The sequence below is a fragment of the Tauraco erythrolophus genome, chromosome 1, assembly GCF_009769465.1.
Source record: "Tauraco erythrolophus isolate bTauEry1 chromosome 1, bTauEry1.pri, whole genome shotgun sequence".
Lineage (NCBI taxonomy): Eukaryota > Metazoa > Chordata > Aves > Musophagiformes > Musophagidae > Tauraco > Tauraco erythrolophus.
Genome location: NC_141465.1, coordinates 48,638,359 through 48,658,424, shown reverse-complemented (window position 1 = coordinate 48,658,424; position 20,066 = coordinate 48,638,359). Strand labels below are relative to the sequence as shown.

Sequence of the window (20,066 nt, the reverse complement as noted above, 5' to 3'; positions counted from 1 at the left end):
TAGCCAAATCAATGGGGAACAGATGCTGTTACTTGTATAGCAATAAACGTTACAGAGGCCATAAAATGGCAGAGGTAGGAAAAAAAAAAGGTCTCAAAATCAGAGAAATTCACAGTCTAGGCCTTAATCAAACCTGCTTGAAGTTTTGTCCATGTTAGCTGACTTACTGGTTTGGAACTAATAATTCAGTATTCTTCTTCACATTATAAATACTTGTCAAAGAATGCTAAAAATAAACAAGCATTTATATTTCTACTAGAAATTAAGCACTTCAGAATAGCAAAATACCATCCCTGTGAGACACCAAAAGGGGGTAAACAAGCACCTGCTCACATCACAGTATCATTAACAAAGGCTGCTCCTGATAAATGAGCTGGTTGCATTTCCAGAGTGGTACAGGCCCTTGAAAAGCCTTTAAGTTCTGATCAGCTGGTGTTTGCCCTCTGCTTAATATTCTGGTTTTGGCTGTTCCTGCACTGACAAAGGAAGCCACTCTCCTGCAGCAGCCAAAAAGATACCTGTAAGTCTGGATGCCTCACCTCTGTATACAGAGATCCTCCCCACTCATTGCTCTCTGGTTCCTCTGAAAAGGGGCTGAACAGAAACCTAACTAAACTGAGTGGTCTCCTGCCCTTTCTTGCTAGAATCCACCAAGATTTTCATTTTCACTAGAAGATTAAATTTGCCACTCTCTGGTCTCTGACCAGTCTTAAAATTTTTACAAGTATTTTTTAAAAGTTTGTTAAATCTGATCTTCCCTCTGGGAAAATGGCAGCAGCTAGGCAAACAACCCTATTCTCCTTCTCACAGTAACACCAAAGCATCTATGTCCCATGAAAAAAATTCATATTATTTTTAAACATGTCTGTCTTCTCTCCCGAACATAGGGACTTTGCCATCACATGATCCAGTTCACCAAGAATGTTCAAAAAGCTCCCTCACCTTGTACCACAACATCAGGTTTAAATCCAGTGGAAAATCTCCTGTTTAAGGGATCAATTTCACCCGCAGCAAGAAATCCCTAGATGCAAAAGAAAGAAAAAAGGAAGGAAACAAAAATTAAGTAAAAGGCTTCTGATGACATCTAACAGAAATCTTAACCAATTTTAGTATTTTATCAGGACAGTAGGACTAAAAGCCTGGTTTCTTTAACCCATCAACTAAGTAGTGCATGCCATAAAAACAGTGGCTGTGCTATTTTTCAGAACGACAAGAAAACGGTTATGACTGACACAATCTGCATGTCCATATTTCCTATTTTAGAGTTGCAGCAAATGACATAATTTTGCCAGGCTAGTGACTTTTTTTGTACCTCCACAGAGTTATTCAGTGGTTCCTTTAACAAGTCCATGGCTAATACAGGACAACTCCACAGGCATCTTATGCCACAGAGTGAGGCATAGCCCAGTGGAGTTGAAACAGTGCAAAGTCCTAGCTCTGGGACAGCCGAGTCAGTCTGGGCATATTCCTTTAGCCTAACCATATATCCAGTCCATCTGACAACTTATTCAGCTTGATTAGAAACAGGTAATTGCACATCTACAAAAAAAAAAAAAAAGCTCCTGAAAGCTCAGATTCACTCCTCCATCGTTTATGTATATATATCTACTGGAAAACACATTGCCCGCTACTCATCAACGAAATTTTTTTTAAAGCCAAAGCCATCTCAAACCAAAATGAAACACAAGCTCATCTACTATATAAGCAACAATTACCTCTGCTAACAGGCAGCTAAGGATATACAATGATTGTCCCCAAAGATGAGGCAACTTTCCCACTGGGACACGATCCACTGAGTGAGGATTTTCATACTCCTCATCGACCTGAAAACAAATGCATAAGCAAGAAAAATCACCCTAAAGCTGTGAAGAACAATCAATAACATGGAAGTATTTGAAAAAAATATGGTCTATCATCTACCCTTTCTAACCTGTCACTATTACTGAAATTCAGATCTCTTGGTTTTACTTTTAAGGCTGCATGTTTTCTGGGACAAGAACTATGCTTCCTTTTTGTACACCGCCCCACCCTTCGAAGCTCGAGGTTGAATGGGGACTCTGCATGCAGTTATAGCTTTGGTGTTAGCACTTCCCCTTTCTTCTCACCATGCCTTTGCTACCTTCCCTCTGGGCAGCTTGTAGGTAATCGCTTTCCAACCCCTTGCAACATGACACTTGAACTTCACTGATGTCTGCCTAGCTTCCTGCAATAAAGGTGATTTCCAATAATGAAGACTAGTCGATCTTTCCTGTGTTAATAAGAATGGCCAATGGAAAAATGAAGAGTAAACTGCCTCGGTTTTGCAGTATACAGATATCAGAGTTGGGGAAAAACCCTCCTAGATAACATCTTTACTGTGGACATTTTAAAATTTATAAATGACACGCAAAATCTACCCTCTGTATTTGGCATATTCATCAAACCATCATCATCATCATATCAAAATTCACAAGAAGGCTCTGAACTCTTACACACTTCTTCCCACTAGGCTTCCCACTAAGAAGGCAATTCAGAGTTTCCACCTCAGATGCAAGAGCAAGACATAAGCTGTCGACACTCCCTGCCCAAACTCAGATCAGCCATGGAGGCTCCACACCCTTAGTGAGTGAGGGCTGACAAGTCTGCAATGGGATAAGCAGCTGGCAGGGAGGAATACAAAGGCAAATAGCATGAAAGACCACAAAAGCTCATTTGAATTTCTGTTACAATGGAAGAATCAGGTAAACAGTAACAGCAAAGATGAGGGGAAAAGAAAAAAACCCAAACAAAAGAAACAAAAAACCAAGCCCAAGCTCTATTCCATCTGAAACCTGTTTCTCACATACAAGCTCTGGAAAAGAGAGCACAATCAATCAACCGAGCAGACAGACAGGCCAGTCTGTGCTTTATGTCTTCTTCAAGCTTCAGCTCCTAAGTTGGCATCAACACTTCTTAAATATATATCTTGCTATGAGGATTTAAAACTTTAGTCCTGCTCTAATGTTTCTGTAAAGTTTCTCAAGTAAAAAATGTGACCATTTAGAATCCTAAAGTTTAGAATTTCTCAGCAGGTGTTCTGAGAAGTCTCTTAGTTTTTAAATAATGTGCAGTAATATTTTTTTATTGCTGGTTTAGATTTATCAGCTACAGGAAAACTATAGAGCTGACATTCATCTTCATATCTATACTTTGCATACTGAAGTGGATGTTGTATTTTCACAATACCTTCTCTGGAGGGACTGCGTACAGTTCAGGCATTAGCACTATTCCGTTCTTCTCTCTAATAAGTATTCCTTCCAGAGCCTCTCTATACTCTTGTACCTGGAAATATTTTTAAAAGAGAGTGAGAATTCACATTAGAGTCAGCAAAACTGAAACAGTAAAGTTAAAGCTTTAGTACTTTCCAACAGTACTTTTCTTCTGAAAGTTCATTTAAAAAAAATCACAAAAAAAAAAAGGGAGGGGGAATCATGACTTGCTGACGGAAGATGAGGGTTCAAATTCTCAGAGACTGTTCCAGCATCTCAACATTATCAGTCTCAGAAACATGAACACACGTCTTTAATCTATAACATACTATTGCAGTACAAAAATTCTAACATATTCCTATCAAGAAGTCACTGGAATAAATCCTACATGAAATTTTCAACAGATGATGATGCAGTGAAATGGATGTCAGGACTGCCAATGTCCACAAAAGTATAAGGTGTATATACATTGTTAGCATTCTACTATGCACATTTGTCTGATTTTCTGAGTTCTACTTTGCAGGACTGGGAAATCAGTTTCTCTTAACTAATTCGCTCAAAAATTTGCCCCATGGAAAACTTAAAATAGATTTAAACGGTTTACCTAAGTTAACTGAACAGAAAATCCTCTTGTTCTTGTGTTGTTAGATAACATTTATGAACAGGATTACCAGACTGACACAAAACAAAGAACACTGAATATTCTTTTTACCAAATCACTTATTTTGTTTCATTTCTTAACTATCCCATTCCAAGTTTTTACTTATAGGGAAGCTGTTTTCAAGCATTACCAGCACTTGCCTCTGAAATCCTATTTCTGCTGTCTGTTTCTGAGTACAGTGGAACACGCAAGGTAAGGTACCCACAGGTTCATATTATGGTACACTGATATTTTCAGTCTCCTGAAATATCACTGATCAGACTCGTTTTGAGTCGTCAAGGTGCTTATTTTTCTAACAACTGCTGCCATTGCAACCACTTGTTTGCAGCACTAACTGGGGAAGACTAGACACTCACCTGAGTGTCTCAAGTGACTCACGTCTCCAGTGGCTGTGTTTAAACAACAGGAACCGAGAGCAATTGCCCGGTCTGACCATGCCCTAGCACAGCCCGTCTGCACACCATGAAGGCAATCAGGCACATACTGTCCCAGATAATCCAACTAAGTTCTAGAGACTGCTTTGGGAAGTGGTATTTTATCAACATGACTGAAGTTTCAGTAACCTTTCTGATTTCTCCCCTCATGAAATAATGCCATTTTTCTCTCCACCACGCTGTTTTTACTGCGTTCAGGAAAGCAACTTCCATTTCTAGTGTCAGTAAGTATTTAACTTGATTTACAACATCTGGTACAGGAAGAGAGCTTTTTGGTCTGACATTCTCTGTTTTGTTTCTGATGCCATTTTAATTTTTAAGGGATTATGTTTAGGAATCTTCTGTCCCTCTGCATACTAGGTGACTTTAAATCACACGTATTTTTTATTCCTTCAAGCCACCAATCTACAGAAGTCTTCGCATGAACACATTAGTCCTGGCTACTTGTCACTCTTTAATTCGGACTGGACTCTTTAATTCGGTTGGACTGGATGATCTCTGAGGTCTTTTCCAACCTAGAAAATCTATGAAATCTATGAAATCCACCAGTACACTCCAAGTGCTACTATAACCTTTGGAGGGCTACAATCAATTTAGCTCCCCTGACCACTGCATGCTTGACACAATAAGGCATGAAGTAACTTAAGAAATTAGTGAAAATTAAATGACTCCTCATAATCCAACCCCAAATCTCCCTGAATGCATGAAAGGACTTAAAGTACTACGAATCTCATTCCCAGCAGCCAAACCTCAGAGGTCGGGAGAAACAGAAGATGGTCCTGAAGTAATTGGGAAAGGGGCATCAAGGCTAGCAATAAGACAGAACCAGGTAAATAAGCCCTGTTCAGTCCAGTTTGACCACACCAGCTAACAGAGCCACTCAACCTGATAGAGAGAGGGCAGTGAGGTCCCAGTGCACACAACACCACAGCCTCTATCATGTCATGAACTCCCCAGGAAAGTGAGATTGGCTGAAGACTACTCCAATCCTGCTGATGGGATATCTAACTGATATCCAGAATAAACAAGGAACAAAGCTACAAAACACAATGGCTTTGCATTTCCATTGAAAGTAATTTTTTCTTTCCTCACCTGAATTTTGTCCTCATTAAATACTCCATCAATTAGGAAGTACGTCCAGAATACCGGCCACTCACATTCAATATTCTCAAAGAGCTTGAGCTCAGCAGGATCATAGTGCAGCCTGCTTGGATCCTAGAAATTCAATCATGTTCGTTTAGTCACAGCACTAAATCAGTCACTTATATTCCAAACATAATAGAAGCCTATTTTATACAAGTAATTAAACCCAGAAAACCAATAAAAACACTGGAAATAGTTTCCTTGCAGTCTTTTGACTTCTTTTTCACACTCAGTCTCAAACTCTCTTGATTGTTCCCCTGACAAATCAACCCTCCTCAGTCTCAGAATCTAGGTGACAGCCAAATACTCTTGCCTCTGCCTAAGTTCAAAGATATTTTGGGATGCTTAAGAGACACTGCTTCCCCTTAGGCAGCATAAGCATACCTAAAGGTTCATTCCTTAAAGAATTATAAATTAAGTTCTGCCCTTAATAATTGGTTTACAAACAGTCTTATTCAGAGATGTGTCATTTCTAGGGCGGATACCTGGATTACCTCCAAATCCACTAGGATGTCTTAACAGCGACACAGAACTTTACTTCTTCATGCAAACGAGACAAAAAACGTCTATAAACAAGAGATAAAATTCTTCCTAATGTCTACTGAAAATATACATCAGAAGTACCTCTCTGGGTGTCTTGTAACCATCTCGGAGAAAGCGACAGCAGCCATAGCGGCCCTGTAAAAACAGAAAATTATAGAAAACTTCACATACTGTTCTTCCTCACAGACTAGCATCAGCATAAAAGTACGTGCAGAGTTTTAAAAGTCACTGAGGGATTTTCCTCTCTCTCTTCTATGCACGGATGCACCAAGTCTGGTAACCCTTGTTTAATTAAGATTTTTGGTTAAGAAAGGGAGGTTCTGCTTCTCTTTTCCTTTGGAAAACAAAAATTAAAAAAAAGAAAATCCTTACCTGCAATTTGGATATGATTTCACTCTTGGTCACATTAACAAGGTTTATATCCTCCACTGCAAAAGCTGGGTAAGAAATTATAGAGAGAAGGCCAGCATCGATTTCCTTTGACGTGGATGCCCTTGGCAACATGGAGTATAGAATAGACTGAGCAAAACAGGAACAGAAGAGAGAGATGTAAACAATTTACCTACTTCAAAAGACTATGTGAAGTGTAAATGGAATAGACTATACTATTTGCAAACTGACAGAACTCACTGCACAATTATTTTTAACAGAGTTATTACAAGAGTGCTTAACACCACTCACTTTCGCATGATCTACTAGAAACAGGGTGAACAGCATTGAGGCCATCCTTATTAAGTTCTTGGTTCAGTTAATCAACATTTCATTTAAAAACAAAAGGGAGAGGGTGTTGGGTTTTCCCCTAGCAAAGGAAACAGAAGACTAGGTTTTACCTGACAATGTTCTACTTCATCCGGAAGAACATGAATCACTGATTTATGTCCTCCATGAGCACCAAAAAGATCTAGTTCATCAATTGCTTCCAAAGCAGCCTTCAACAAAAAACACCGAAAACCATTAAATACCTTTTAAGCCAAGTATATACCCTAGCACCCATGGTTATCCTCTGAAGGAAATTACATAAGACAGAAGTTTGCTTCACAGACATTTTTCATCTTTAAAGGAAAGCATGGCAATATTTTAGAAAAGGTAAGTATATCTGTCCTTCCCCTAGTAGGATACAGGTCTGATGTGCTGGTGACTCGTCTTACAGTTTAAAGGCAATTCAAAGCAACGGGGAGCAGGGCTTCCACTGAGATAATATCTGAAGTATTTAGTAATACATATTTCTCCTGTCCTATACTCCAAAATAATAACTCCCACATTCAGGGGCCTTTCACTCATCCTGCCTGAAGGGCTTATTCAAAGACAAAGGCTTGTCCAATGAGGCGCCCCAGAACTAGCAGAGGCAGTGTCCAGAAAAGAGAGTATCACCATCTGTATGATACTATCACTACTTGAGGGAAAGAAAAATGAGACAGCTGCTCTCTGCACAGTCAACCAAGGCACAGCATGTTCTGTGTCAACAGGTGGATCCCCACATCTCACACCCCTTGGCCACAACGCGTTGGTCTAGTGAAGACACTAGCAGCCCAACCATTTGACTCCATTTGGGCACCCCTACTTGAACCCAGCAAGCTACAAAACCTGGCTTTGCAGAAGCAGGGTGCGCAGTGCCATGCAGGTAACGTAGCAGAAAGACAGCAAGGACCGGATGGCCAGAGCAGAGCTTTCCTCTTAAATGCATGTTGTGGTGGCACTGAATGTTGCTCCGTGCCCATTTTCGTCCTGCAGGTTCACAGTAATGTCAATCTATGACAAGGGAAGGGTTGCACAACACAGCTTGCCTTATTCTCTCTCTGGAGAGTTAAGAGTATTTTTCTTCTTCCAACACAAACATGGGTTTACTGGATCTGCTGAGCCCCTTTCTCTAGCCAAGTGCTAGAGCAGCAGATGTTCCTGATAGCAGCAGAAAGCCCCGTTGAGGAATCGACAGCCAGGACCATGGGCAGTCTTAATGGCAAAAAATGCACTGAGATCAACTCAAAGGCACACGCTCTGTGCTGTATTGCTGTCACATGTAGCCACACAAAGCAGATATGGGACAGAAATGTTAAGAGGCAGAATTCCTAAAACAGATTAAAAAAAAAAAAAACAACCCAAAAAAAACGCATCTACCTCACCCTCTGCACCAGGGCCTCCAGTGTGCTTCCTGGTCCCCACCCCGAATAGCACTTTTATTGAACTCAGAGCCACGGAGAAGCAAAGCTGTGCAGCAAGTCCCACAGATAGCCCTGACATCAGTGCACTCAGAAGTAGTGCAGAGACCACAGCATCCCGTGTCAGGCTGTCCAGTGCAAAAAAACTCATACTGGACAGCTAATAATCTACCCCCCAGGCATTGCCCCATCGCTGTTTGACTGAACTCTGGCCAAGACCAGCAGTTTCTCCCTCTTGCAGCCACACAAGATCTTGGTAACTCATAAATCCTACTGAAATGCAACTACACCTTTGACCTTAATGATATTTGGTTTCTGTCAGTTCCTCAGACACTATTCAAAAAAGTAGTTGTCAATTACACATTTACATTTATGGTCTTCTGAGCTTCATTAAGTATCTCCGTGACCTTGTGCTATAGGGGAACTAGAAATATCCACTTTCTTTTAAGCACATCTTTACTCATTTTTCTCTCTAAATTACTTGTGAATAATTTCTTAGATTAATATTCTGCTGTTTTCCAGCATTTACGTCTGAATTAACCTTACCATGAAAACATTACATATAGTCCTGGGGCTGGACAATTAAGAAAAAAGGACAGAAAACCACAGGCCACTTTGTGAGACTGCATCCCACTGAATTTATCAGATTTATGCCTCAACGAATCTGGTACCCTTCCTGCAATCCCCAGAACAACTGTGCTGAGGTCCTTCAATGAAAGCCAGTATCACAAGGATTTTACATTGAAAAATGCTCACTCACACTTCAAACAAAAATTCTTATACAAACAGTTAGCTATCATAGTGGCCAAGAAGCCTATGCAAAGGAAGCCATCAGGTTTGTCAGAGCCCTTCAGCATGACCGAACACCCACAAAGGAGGTATCAGGAAGACATTCTCACTTTGGCCATCCCTACGGAGCTTGCGTTCAGTTCAGGGATGCCTTGGTTTGTCTTATCACCACGTTCCCAAATTCCATAATCCTGCAACAACATCATCAAGAAAAAACTGGCATGATTATATACAAAAACAATGTTTCCCCACTTGCCCATAACAAAATCAGACCTCTGAATGAGGTATTTGCCTTAGAAAAAAAAAAAAAGAAAGAAAAAAAAAAGCTCCAAATCTCTGAAGATCTCCTCCTCATGTTTAAAGAGCAGCACATAAAAATACACCCCAGCAGGATCAGGTCTACAGTCATGAATCACTGTCTTCAGAGAACACACAAAGCCTTTTACTCTTCCTCCTGCGCATGCTTCTCTCCCTGTGCCCCTTCAACTTGTCACTTTGCAAAGTTTGTTAACACTTTGCTCTTTTTAGAAAGGCCTATAAGATTTTAATGAGATACCAGGAAATATCATTAATTATCAATAAACTATTATTATGATAGAACAAGTATACCTCACCCAGGCAGCAGTAAATCCTCCACAGTCCTCCCACCGTCTCCAAAGACGCTGCTCACAATCTACAGTACTGACAAGTTCTGATATCTTCTCATGGAAAAAGAAGTCCTTTTTTTCTTTCTCCATCAATAAATAACTTTCCACCCACATCTGAGCAGTGTACAGGTGATTTACATACAAATAACCACTTACAGCAACTTTGTAGGCAGCTTCTATGTAAAAAACAAGATTCTGAATAAAGGTAACTTCATCTAGGGTGAAGATAATTCGTAACCCTGATTAAAAGAAGGGAAGAGAGTGATTATACTGTGTCAGACTGAAATATTTACTCTTCAGTGAGTTTCATGCTTTTGTTTATTTGCTACCAACTACTGCCCTCTGAAATCACTGGAAAAACTCATGTCTATTTCAAAAGATCAGGCAGGAAGCCTCAATGTTTGCTGCTGATAAAATACTTGAAATGCCACCAATACATACTGTTTCAAAGACCAATCAAAAACCACCCCTGGGAGGGTGGCATTCAGACACGGTGGGTACAAAGCAGAGGCATCTGAGCCAGCTCTGGCTCTCAAGAGCAATGCATCCCAATTCCTGCAGCTGCCCACTTAGTGCTCTATCAAGGGATCACCAGGTCCCGGCTCAGCAGGGGTCAATTGCAAGGGGCTCTGAAAAACAGTGCCAGCAAGAAGAGGAACACAGACAGGACTAGTGGCACCTGACTCGATGTCGCCACTCTCTGAAGAAACCTGACTGTCCATCAGGAAGCCCCACGTAGTCTTCAAACACAAAACTCTTCTCTGACATGACTCGGACTAGCTTATGTATTTGTGAACCAAGAAACATTAAGGGGATGGACACTGTCGGGGCAGTTACTATAAACATGAAACCCTAACTAAGCCACATCTGTTTTCCAGAGAAATGTTACTTTCCTCTGAGTAATAACTATGTAAAAGTTTTTTAAAACATTTTCCTTTTAAAATAAAAGCTAGACTAGAAAAAGACTGCAACAAGAGTCAAGGCTAAAGTATCTTCTGCTTACCTGATGCAGTCATCTGTGCCAAGAAGAGCAGGTAAAGAGAAGTTGCATCCACTTGTAAATGCCCCCACTGGTCGTCCCCAACCACCGTGGCACAAGTAGCAGAGTTGTACTTTGCATGTAGGCAGTCTTTGGTACTCTGTGTGCATTTGAACTTCTCTACCTTATCTACCTAAAAAACACCACAAATTTCAAATCTGAAACACTTCGGAAGATATTCTCCAGATTACTTCAAGACAAACAACTTTTCTTAGGTGAGGAGAAACTTGAGGTCCTAATTTTTGTTACCACACTTCAGTGTTTTTTGATTGACCAGAGTGCTTAAACACAACTCTAACTTCAGGCTCCAGCTAAATCTACATCTCTTCAGGAAACAATAAGATGAGATTACCTTGTTGAGTTCAGATTTTAGTTACAGGTATGTACCTTGGTGAAAATCAGTTTGCAAAGGCAAAACTTCTTGTAGCAATTTGCTACAAGCACAACCTCAAAGAGGGGCAAGTAAGATCAGAGTTTTGCTCAAGATTTTTAAAAAGACTCCCCACATCACCGTCTACGCACATGCAAAAAGCTCACTCTACAGAAAAGATACAAGGAGTAATACATGCTTCAGACGAAATACTTTGCAAATACAACACATACTAATTCAGCTCACACCTGTGACCTTACCTGTCGCATCATGCACTGTAAGAGTCCCCGCATCAGCTTCACAACGTTCTGCAGAAACAAAACAGACCAGTGACACCCTCAGAAGATCAGTTACCATCAGCTGTTACCAACAACATTCAAAAGTGACAAAGTTCACATCCCCTACTAACGTCCTGTCAACGGTAAAAAATGTGTATTTCCCTGAAACACTTTACATTACTTTTTTTTTTTTTGATATACTGGCTGATTTTTATTTCCACATCTCTATCCAGAAGAACAAATTTTTTCCATAAGGCCCTCTCTAAACAGTGGAGCAACCCTCTGTGGTCCTTCTATCCAGTTAAGGAAGTAAGAGGAAAGCTATGTCTTGTAAGATTAATAATAATAATGATGACGATGACGATTTTTAGAGTGACAGATGCAGAGAATGCTGCTAGATGTCTGCAAGGCATTGAAATGATTGGAAAACCTGTAGAGCTTCTTCCTCTCTTTATATAGTACAACAGAAAGCAGATGACTAAAGTAAAGAAAGGGCCTTTATGAGTACAAAGAGAAGTGCAAGGTTTTGTCTTAAACGAAGAGATCAACCCCATCTTTCATCCAAAAATTATTATAGCCTCAAAAATGATCATGCAAACTGTGGTTATTCTATCACCACAGATCTCCCTGGTTTGAGCAGTAAATGTCAGCATGAAAATTACTCAGTGCCTTCGAAGCTACTGCAGGACACTGACATTAACACTCCCTCACTTCCCATTTAACAACCTCTACACTCTCACTTTCGATACTTGCTTTCCCAGCTGCCGATTATAGAAATTAACTGGGTGATTTACCTCCTCTTCTAATTCCCCAGCACATGACTCTTACCAGTTTACAGATCTGATTTGATCGAGTATGTCTATACACCAGGTACGACTTCCGTGAGATGACACAAGCGCACGTTTCCAAGACTGCTATTTTAAATGGCATGCTTCTCCTTACGAGGAAGAATGGTCTAGTAGATAAATTGCTACCCTTGGATCCAAGCCACCCAGGCTTGACTTTCTGCTCCGTAATACACTTCATGAGAGATCTCAAAGTTTGATCAGAGACTTGTAAATATGGCCATAAAATCTCTCAGAAGCCTAATTTTTCAACAATCGGCCAACTGATGGAAGTTTGATTCCTCTATGTATTTGTTTTGTTTTTATTTTAATTTAGATGTTAGCCTCTCTGCCACAGTTCTCCAAATCTTGCTTGTCAGAAGGCTGCTGGGAACACTGCACACCACACGCTGCGTCCCGAATACTGACATGACAGGAACAAGACACATACTCCAAGGTGGGAAAACCCTGCTAGATCCTAGACACAGCAGCAATGCAAACGCACCGTTCAAAACCGCTACCATATGGAAAAAACAAAGAGCGTAACTGTTTGACACTGAACTTGGACGTACCTGCTCAAGCTCGTAGGCTTTGGCCTTATCCTCATCCCGGTCCGCGTTCTTCCGATAAGCCATCCCCAGCCCCCACACAGCCAGGATGCTGTAGATGTTGTCCCGTACCCAAGCATCCTTATGGTCCGTACCAGCTGCAAGCAGCCCTGTAACTGGATTCTAACCACAGTAGAAGGCATAAAGAACAAATATTACTACCCGAAATCCCATTTATTAAGACGCCCCGGTTCTTTCCGTATCAAAGGGTAACAAAACAAAAGAGAGAGCCAAAAATGATTGCACACTGTGGCTGCTCACAATTTTGCAACAGAAGAAAAGTCTCATCTTTCTTTCCCAAACTCACACAAGTGAAATGCAAAATTTCTTTGAATGCTTCAGGACAAAGTTCATGGCATCCAGCTGGGCATGCTTATCCACACAGGATTATTAGCTAAGTCACTGAGTGAAATTTAAAATACACTGAGGAAATTGGAATTTAAATTTTATATATTTGTAAGGAAAAGGAGGTACTGAGCTAACATTAGAAACTGAATCCGAGATCTGTTCTTCTGTATGCAACTGGTCTGTGGCATAATCTTGAGGAAGTGAAAAAAACACTGCTTGCCTTTTAGGAAATTAAAAAAGTATTTCTATTAATTTACCTGCTTGGTTTATGACAGCTGAAGCATAAATGCACACAAAGACTTTTTATCTCCTCCTTTGGAAAATGTACTGAAAGACAAATTCTGACGGTGTTGAAAAGCAGCACTGTCTGAAAACCAACATACTGGGTAGTCTCCTGCATCCCAAATACTCCACTAAATTTTTCATTGTATCATTAATTGACACCAGCTCATTGTCATTAATTTTTAAGACCGTCTTTCTCAGCTGTACGTTCTTCACAAACAAAAAAATAACGTAGAGAGGCAAAAGGTCGATACAGCTTTCAATCAAATCAAGCCTTTATTGCAAATTTCAGTGAACAAAGACCAGCTGCCAGGATTAGTGTGACAAGAGGACATAAAGATAAGTAAAACTAAAAAGAACACATACACTATTTTTTCATTTCTGCCACAGACTGGTTCACTCAACTCCTTCCATAGTTATTTTTTGAGAGGGAGGAGCTTCAAGCACAATTTCCTGGGCTTTGCATGTGACAACTGAACAAGACGTGGGTGACAACCTGACGCACATGACTGGGCACAGTCAGTGCTATTGTTAGGCTATAAATACAGCCATGTCTAGTGGCTCGCTGTGAGTAGAAATGTGTCATTCTGCTCAGAGTCCCTCAGCACCACCTTCACAAACCAGGTAACAACAGCAGGAACACCTACTCATCTATTTGTTGAGGAAAGGAGCACGTACGATCCCAAACAGCTTAAAAATTTTCTCTCTTTTCCTTCAAAAGTCAAAACAAGGAGTAACAGAAGAACAACACGTGAGCAAGCAAAGAAAGGAGAACCCACTCCCAGTTCAGTGCTGCACCTGCATGGTGAAAACCAGGATCTCAAAAGGCAGACTGCATATTCCCAGTATTTTTAGAGGGCACTTTGTTTCCTTCCTCCCATGCAGCACAACAAACTCTATGTACCTGCAGCTCGGATTGACAGAGATCATCCTGCTACCTGAGAAACGATCATTTTGGTTTAGTTTTCCCCATCCTCTATGCTGGGCTGGCAGCCAGCTGCAAAATAAAAACACCTCCAGGTACCCAGATGGAAATCCTGGAAAAACAGCCTATGCAAGACTTTAAAAGACTATTCAGCCCTCAGAGAGGGACCGACCTACTTTGAGAAGGTCGCGTTAAACAAATCCAAGGGCAGCTATCACCACTTCAGCGCCTTTGGTTCCTCTACAAGAAGGTCCCAGCTCTTGAGGTGCACTGAGACTGGCTCTCATGGAGTGACAACACATTAATGTCTTTCCTCATGCACATTCAGAATGTTAGCACAACACCACAGTAAGTTAATATTTTAAGTGGATGATGGTGTTTTTTTTCAGAAAGCGCTTACTCTTAAAAGCTACATTTTATTTTCTTCTGTTACCTGCCGACAACATAAAAAGCACAACTCTTACAAGGTCCTAAAGAACCTGAAGAAACGAGTGCGCTTAACTCCAAAGATGTCAAAGGGGCTTTATCTCAGCAAGTACTTCAAAGCATTACAACTATGCAGTGATCTCTAATTGGACTAGCAGGTCTCATCCTGCAAATCACACTGTACGTGCAGCAAAGAATTCTACCAGCACCCACAGGCTCCACAAGCTGAGAGCACCACAACGGAAAGCTGATTGCTGGACTAAGACTTTAAACTGTTGTATCATGCCCAATGCTATTTTTAAGTCTATCTGTTAGTCTGGGGACAAAAAAAAACCCCAACAAAACACACCAGTTTCTACAGGGGACCAGACACTAATAAGAACTTCAGCAACACAGGCACAAAAATAGTGGGGTTCTAACCAGAGCAGCAATACAAATAAGCCCACATTTAGCATCTGGCAGAAAATCTATCTAATTTGCATCTGTCTCATTGATGGTCAGATGAAAACTGATGTAAGCTCTAGCGAAATCTGCAGATAGATTGTTTGCATGAAACCAGACATAACGCAATTGTGGTTACCCATAAATGTATGCTAGATGTGCTTGCCTTATCAGCTGCATATGCTTTTCTCTTACAGTACCCTAGCAATATTTAAAATGTATATAGACATTAAGTTTTGCTATTTTATGGATGAGACATTAAGTTTTGCTATTTTATGGACGTATCTTAAGATTCACATTTTTTCTTATCTCATTCAAATTAACAAGTGTAATAAGCAGCTGAGAACAAGCCTTCTGGTGATGCTCTTTAGCGCTTGCTTGGCTACATTATCAAAGCATCCCTCTGGCCCCCATCCCCAGGGGCACATGCAATAGCTGGCAGATCCCACAACAGAGCAGGTTGGTACAAGCGATGCAAGGGCATGAGACAGGAGCCCGCAGTTTGGTCTTAGCCTCCTTGTACAACCTTTAACAGGATCGTACCGATCACCGTGCATGCTGCAGGGACTGATCAGCAGAATGCAACACTTTGAAAACTAGAAAAAGTTTGCTACAGATCCAATCCTGCAAGGCGTCGCATACAGAAAACTGTCAACCCTGGCGAGGGGTCTGGACCGATGCTTTGAGTGCACGTCTGTCTGGTAGCACGTATATTCTGAATTAAAATTTGCCTCTAAAATGATGTTGATTTAGAGTGAGTGGAATGAACGCAAGATCAATTTCTGCTACTGAGAAACCTGACCTCCGGTGTATGAAACACCTTCTTACCAAAGCAAAATGTTCCCGAGCACACTATGTGCTCTCCTCACTGCATCCTTATTAGCATGAGCTCATCAGTGCCCTACGTCAGAGCACACCAGCTGACATGCCAAGTCTGCACACCTGGCACACTTGTGGATCCAAGGTACAAGGTCACAACCACACATCACCCCTGCACTGAGCTGCAGCACCTCAGAGGCATCTTAAATGCCTCCTGGCTCTTCTGCCAGGCTGGGCAAACTGATGGCTTAAATCCTCCTCCCTGGCTTCATCCTGAAAGGTGCCAGGAAGGCATCGTCAGTGAAGGAGCAGCCTAATCCATTCCATCACAGGCTATTCAGCTTCCAAGCAAGACGAGGCTGCACGTGGCCCAAGCGAGCACGTGGCCCACGTCCTAACTTGCCCAAGCAAGCACTGCATCTCTTCACCTAGCTGAGCAGGACGTTTTCAATCTATTGCAGTGGAAAATCACAAAGAGTATAGATATAGAGTACAAATCTAGAAGCCTGTCTTGCAGCATCTCTCTGGGCCCTCTTATGATATCTTTGTCCCTCTGCCTTGCTGCTAGCCTGTGACTTGCTTTCCACGCACAGAAGAAAACTTATCTCCTTCTCCCATCTATGAACTCTTCCCAGCATTGAGCATGTAGTGGAGAAGGCAGCACTGAGTCATGAACATGCATCCAAGCACCATAAATAGAGATCACAAAATTCTGTGTCACTGGTATAAACTTCCATACTGCCATTAAGTTACCCTTTTTATTACTGTTAACCATAAACATCATTAAGGGACAGCTTTAACGAGGCATGTTTGATCTCTGGATCCCAGAGGCTCCATCTCTGCTCTAATGGAGGCTGTTATCAGCATCCTCATCCTATAAACATGGAAATCAAGGTAGGCATTGGAAGCCAAGTGACTTGCCCAAGGTCATCCTGCAGACAAAACGCAGAGACAGGAGCACAACTCAAAGCATCTCCTGCATCCCAGTGGAGAGAGACAGCAAAATTATCTTCTCACACCACCTATACCATGGCCTTGCGATTGTTTCTAATGAGTTTATGATAATCAGTACACAAACATTAATTCACAGGAGACTGGACCCCGTGCCCACAACAGTCAGTGACAAAAATCTTACTGACCTAAGTAGATTTGAGTCTTCAGTTATTCTTTCACTGCTTTCCAGTTTCTTGTAACTCTCATCAACTAAGTATATTTGGGAATTGATTTGTGCAAAAAAAAAACCACAACAAAGTCGTGTTGCTCTCACCTTTATGTACTGGACTGTTTTAACGGAAGCATGACACTGCAGAGACTGCTGTGAGTGCCCATCCTCGGAGCCCGGGTGAAGCGAGCACATTAAGCAGAGAGCACTATGCTACACGCTTATGCACACGCACTGGCCAGAAAAAAAAAAAAACCACAGAGCAGGTAACGGTTTTTCCCTAGCAGCCCTGACATCTTCATTCTTTTACTGCCACTTACGGAGGCAGCACCGCCCGAGAAGCCGGAGCCCACGCAACCTTAACACCGGGAGAAGCTGCCCCGCTGAAACCAAGACTGCACAAGCCGCACCAGCAGCAGGTGGGGGACGGGAATCATCTCTGGGACGTGCACCCCGGCACACAGGCGTACTGCACAAAGCTGGCAGGCCGGCTGCTGCGAGCCCTGCTCTGTCCTGGGTTCACACCGAGCCGATGCTGACAGGCACGTTTCAAAGGCCCTGCTAGAGACCTCTGTGTCACTGGGACTTCACAGGGTCACGGGCATGCATATATATAGATAGATAGATAGACAGACAGATAGATAGATAGATGTATAGTGTTACAACGGGTGGGTGTGTATCATATGACCACGGACACATGCTACACACAGAATTATTGTTTGCAAGCGTGCTATTTTTTCCACGCATCTTCCAACATGCACTTATGTCAGCGGCTAGCGAGCACACCCGGGGATCCGCACCGCCTCAGCTTTCCCCGCGCTCCACCTCAGGCGGAGAAAGGAGGAGATGCGGAGAAAGGAGGAGATACGGGAAGGAGGCCGTGCGCCGGGGAGAGGAGATGTCTTCTTCCACACCGGCCCCGTCGTGCGCCTTGTGCAGCCAGGCTGCGGTCACCGGCCCCGGCAGCTCCAGCCGCTCCGCCGGAGGCCCCCCCGAAGCACCCGCCGCGGCGCCCCGGGCGCCCCCAGCCCCAGCCAGGCGTCCCGCGGCGGCGGCGGCGGCCGCCCTCACCTGGTGACAGAGGATGGTCCGCTGGACCAGGCGGGCGTAGCCGTCCAGGCGCACCCCCGAGTTGCTGCGGCTCCTCATCGCCTCACGACCCGGCTGCCGGCCGGCCCGCCCGCCGCTCCGCGCTTGCCCGCCTCAGCCGGCCCAGCTGCCGGGCCCGCCCTCTCCCCTCCGGTCCCGATCGGCGCCGCCACCAGCGCCGCGATCGGCGGGGCGGCACCCGTAGATGGCCGCCGCTGCCTCCTCCCCTCCTCCCTGACGGCCTGCGCGGCGGGCGGAGCGCCAGACCGCCCTCTCTCCGGCGAGGCGAGGCGAGGCGAGGCGGGGCGGGGCGGGGCTCGGCTCGGCTCGCGGCCTGCTCCCGCCGGCCAGGGGGGTCGGTGGCGTGTGCCCGGGGGCGGCGGGAGCGTGTGAGGGGAAGCGCGCCCTGTTCCAGCGGGAGGAGGCGCGCGAGCCTGCAGACCCCCAGAGAGCAGGTGCGCTTCGGTGCAGGCGGGACACTTGAAATCCCCAAATTCAGCTTTTCTGAACAACCAGGAGACTTTCCCTGCGGTGTTCGCAGCCTCTGCACGCTGCCCTGGGAAGCAGCAGGAGAAGGGCGAGCTGAGGGACGGCAGGCACCAAAAGTCAGGCGGAATTGTCAAAGATAAAGGCGACTTTATACGTCCTCATTGTGAGCTCGTAAGATAAAATGCAAAAGGACAGAACATTGTTGGAAGCCTTTTTTTTTTTTTAGCCGTTTTGAGATCCGATAGAATGAAAGACAGAACATGTAAGACTTGCACTGTTGACCGGACTTGACATTGACTGGACCGACTTATGTCGGGGTTTTCTCTGCTAAAAGCCAGATCTGCCGGAACCATAAAAGGTAAAATATGTAGAAGACAATAAATGTAAGGGCTAGGTCAGCATTCTTCCCAAGAGGTTACATACTGCAGCTCGTGTAATCTGACGAATTGTAACACAGCCCAGTATAACAACACATTTATCTAAAAGGCAAAGTTTATATGTTTTACATGTTTTACTTCCTGTAAATTTATTACTTTTTTTTTACAGTTGAAAATATAAATACAAGAACATTAAATAAATTTACAAGAAACAGTGCAAAGGCAGTGAGCCAAATAGTTAAAGCATTCACAGAAATGCATTCTAGCTACTAGCATTCCAGCACAATCTTCTATTAACATGCAGTTAAAACCTTGTAGATAAACACAACAAATACTTTAAATTCTCACTTTAAAAGCATATTCAGAGTAGTCTTGGACATACGTGACCAGCAGAACCCATGCGTTGCCTACAGAACCACAAGAGGGTTTGAGTACTGAAGAGCTCCGATTGCCAAGCTACAACAGAGCCCCCAGACAAGGCGGCATTTAACTGATGCTTTTTGTTGAGAAGAGCGTTTCCAGGGCTCCCTACTGAGTCCTTTGGGAATGCGAAGCCCTTGCTCCCCTCCAGCGTGCATCTGCCTCAAGAAATCCCCTTTACAGGGTCTGGCACTCCACAGTGCAGTGCCAGTTTGTTCTAGCTCTTGCTCCAGGAGCATCCAACCTTTGCCCAAGAGCACAAGGGGTAAAAGTAACGGCCACAGCTGTGCACCTGTGTGAGGAAGAAGTGGCACAACCAGGGCTCAGGCTAATTTCTGTTCAGGAAGAATTTTCACAATGTTCTACGGGTTATCAGCTGTTGTGCACAAAGAGCCAAAATCCAGCTTTTTCCAGACAAACATCACAAAGGGAATGCAATTTTGCTTCAGGAATAACTGAGCTAGGGCCTCAGGATTTGGCTTGCCAACCAAGGGCCAAAGTACAAGCAGACATACTGATTAGAACAGCTCAAGAGTGGCCCCTTAAAATACAGCCACACAATGTAACAA

At 43.2% G+C, this 20,066-nt stretch overlaps 1 protein-coding gene across 1 annotated transcript in view; it reads right to left on the bottom strand.

Moving 5' to 3' along the window:
- The window catches only part of PHKA2 (phosphorylase kinase regulatory subunit alpha 2), a 42,853-nt gene extending 24,582 nt beyond the window's left edge, over positions 1 to 18,271 (bottom strand). Inside the window, 13 exon segments of the mRNA XM_086609098.1 lie at positions 943 to 1,021; positions 1,716 to 1,823; positions 3,205 to 3,300; positions 5,415 to 5,537; positions 6,090 to 6,143; positions 6,381 to 6,527; positions 6,839 to 6,937; positions 9,064 to 9,144; positions 9,757 to 9,839; positions 10,604 to 10,772; positions 11,270 to 11,317; positions 12,684 to 12,842; positions 18,194 to 18,271. Coding sequence (XP_086465224.1) covers positions 943 to 1,021; positions 1,716 to 1,823; positions 3,205 to 3,300; positions 5,415 to 5,537; positions 6,090 to 6,143; positions 6,381 to 6,527; positions 6,839 to 6,937; positions 9,064 to 9,144; positions 9,757 to 9,839; positions 10,604 to 10,772; positions 11,270 to 11,317; positions 12,684 to 12,842; positions 18,194 to 18,271 — 1,324 coding nt within the window.
- Positions 18,272 to 20,066: the final 1,795 nt, after the last annotated feature.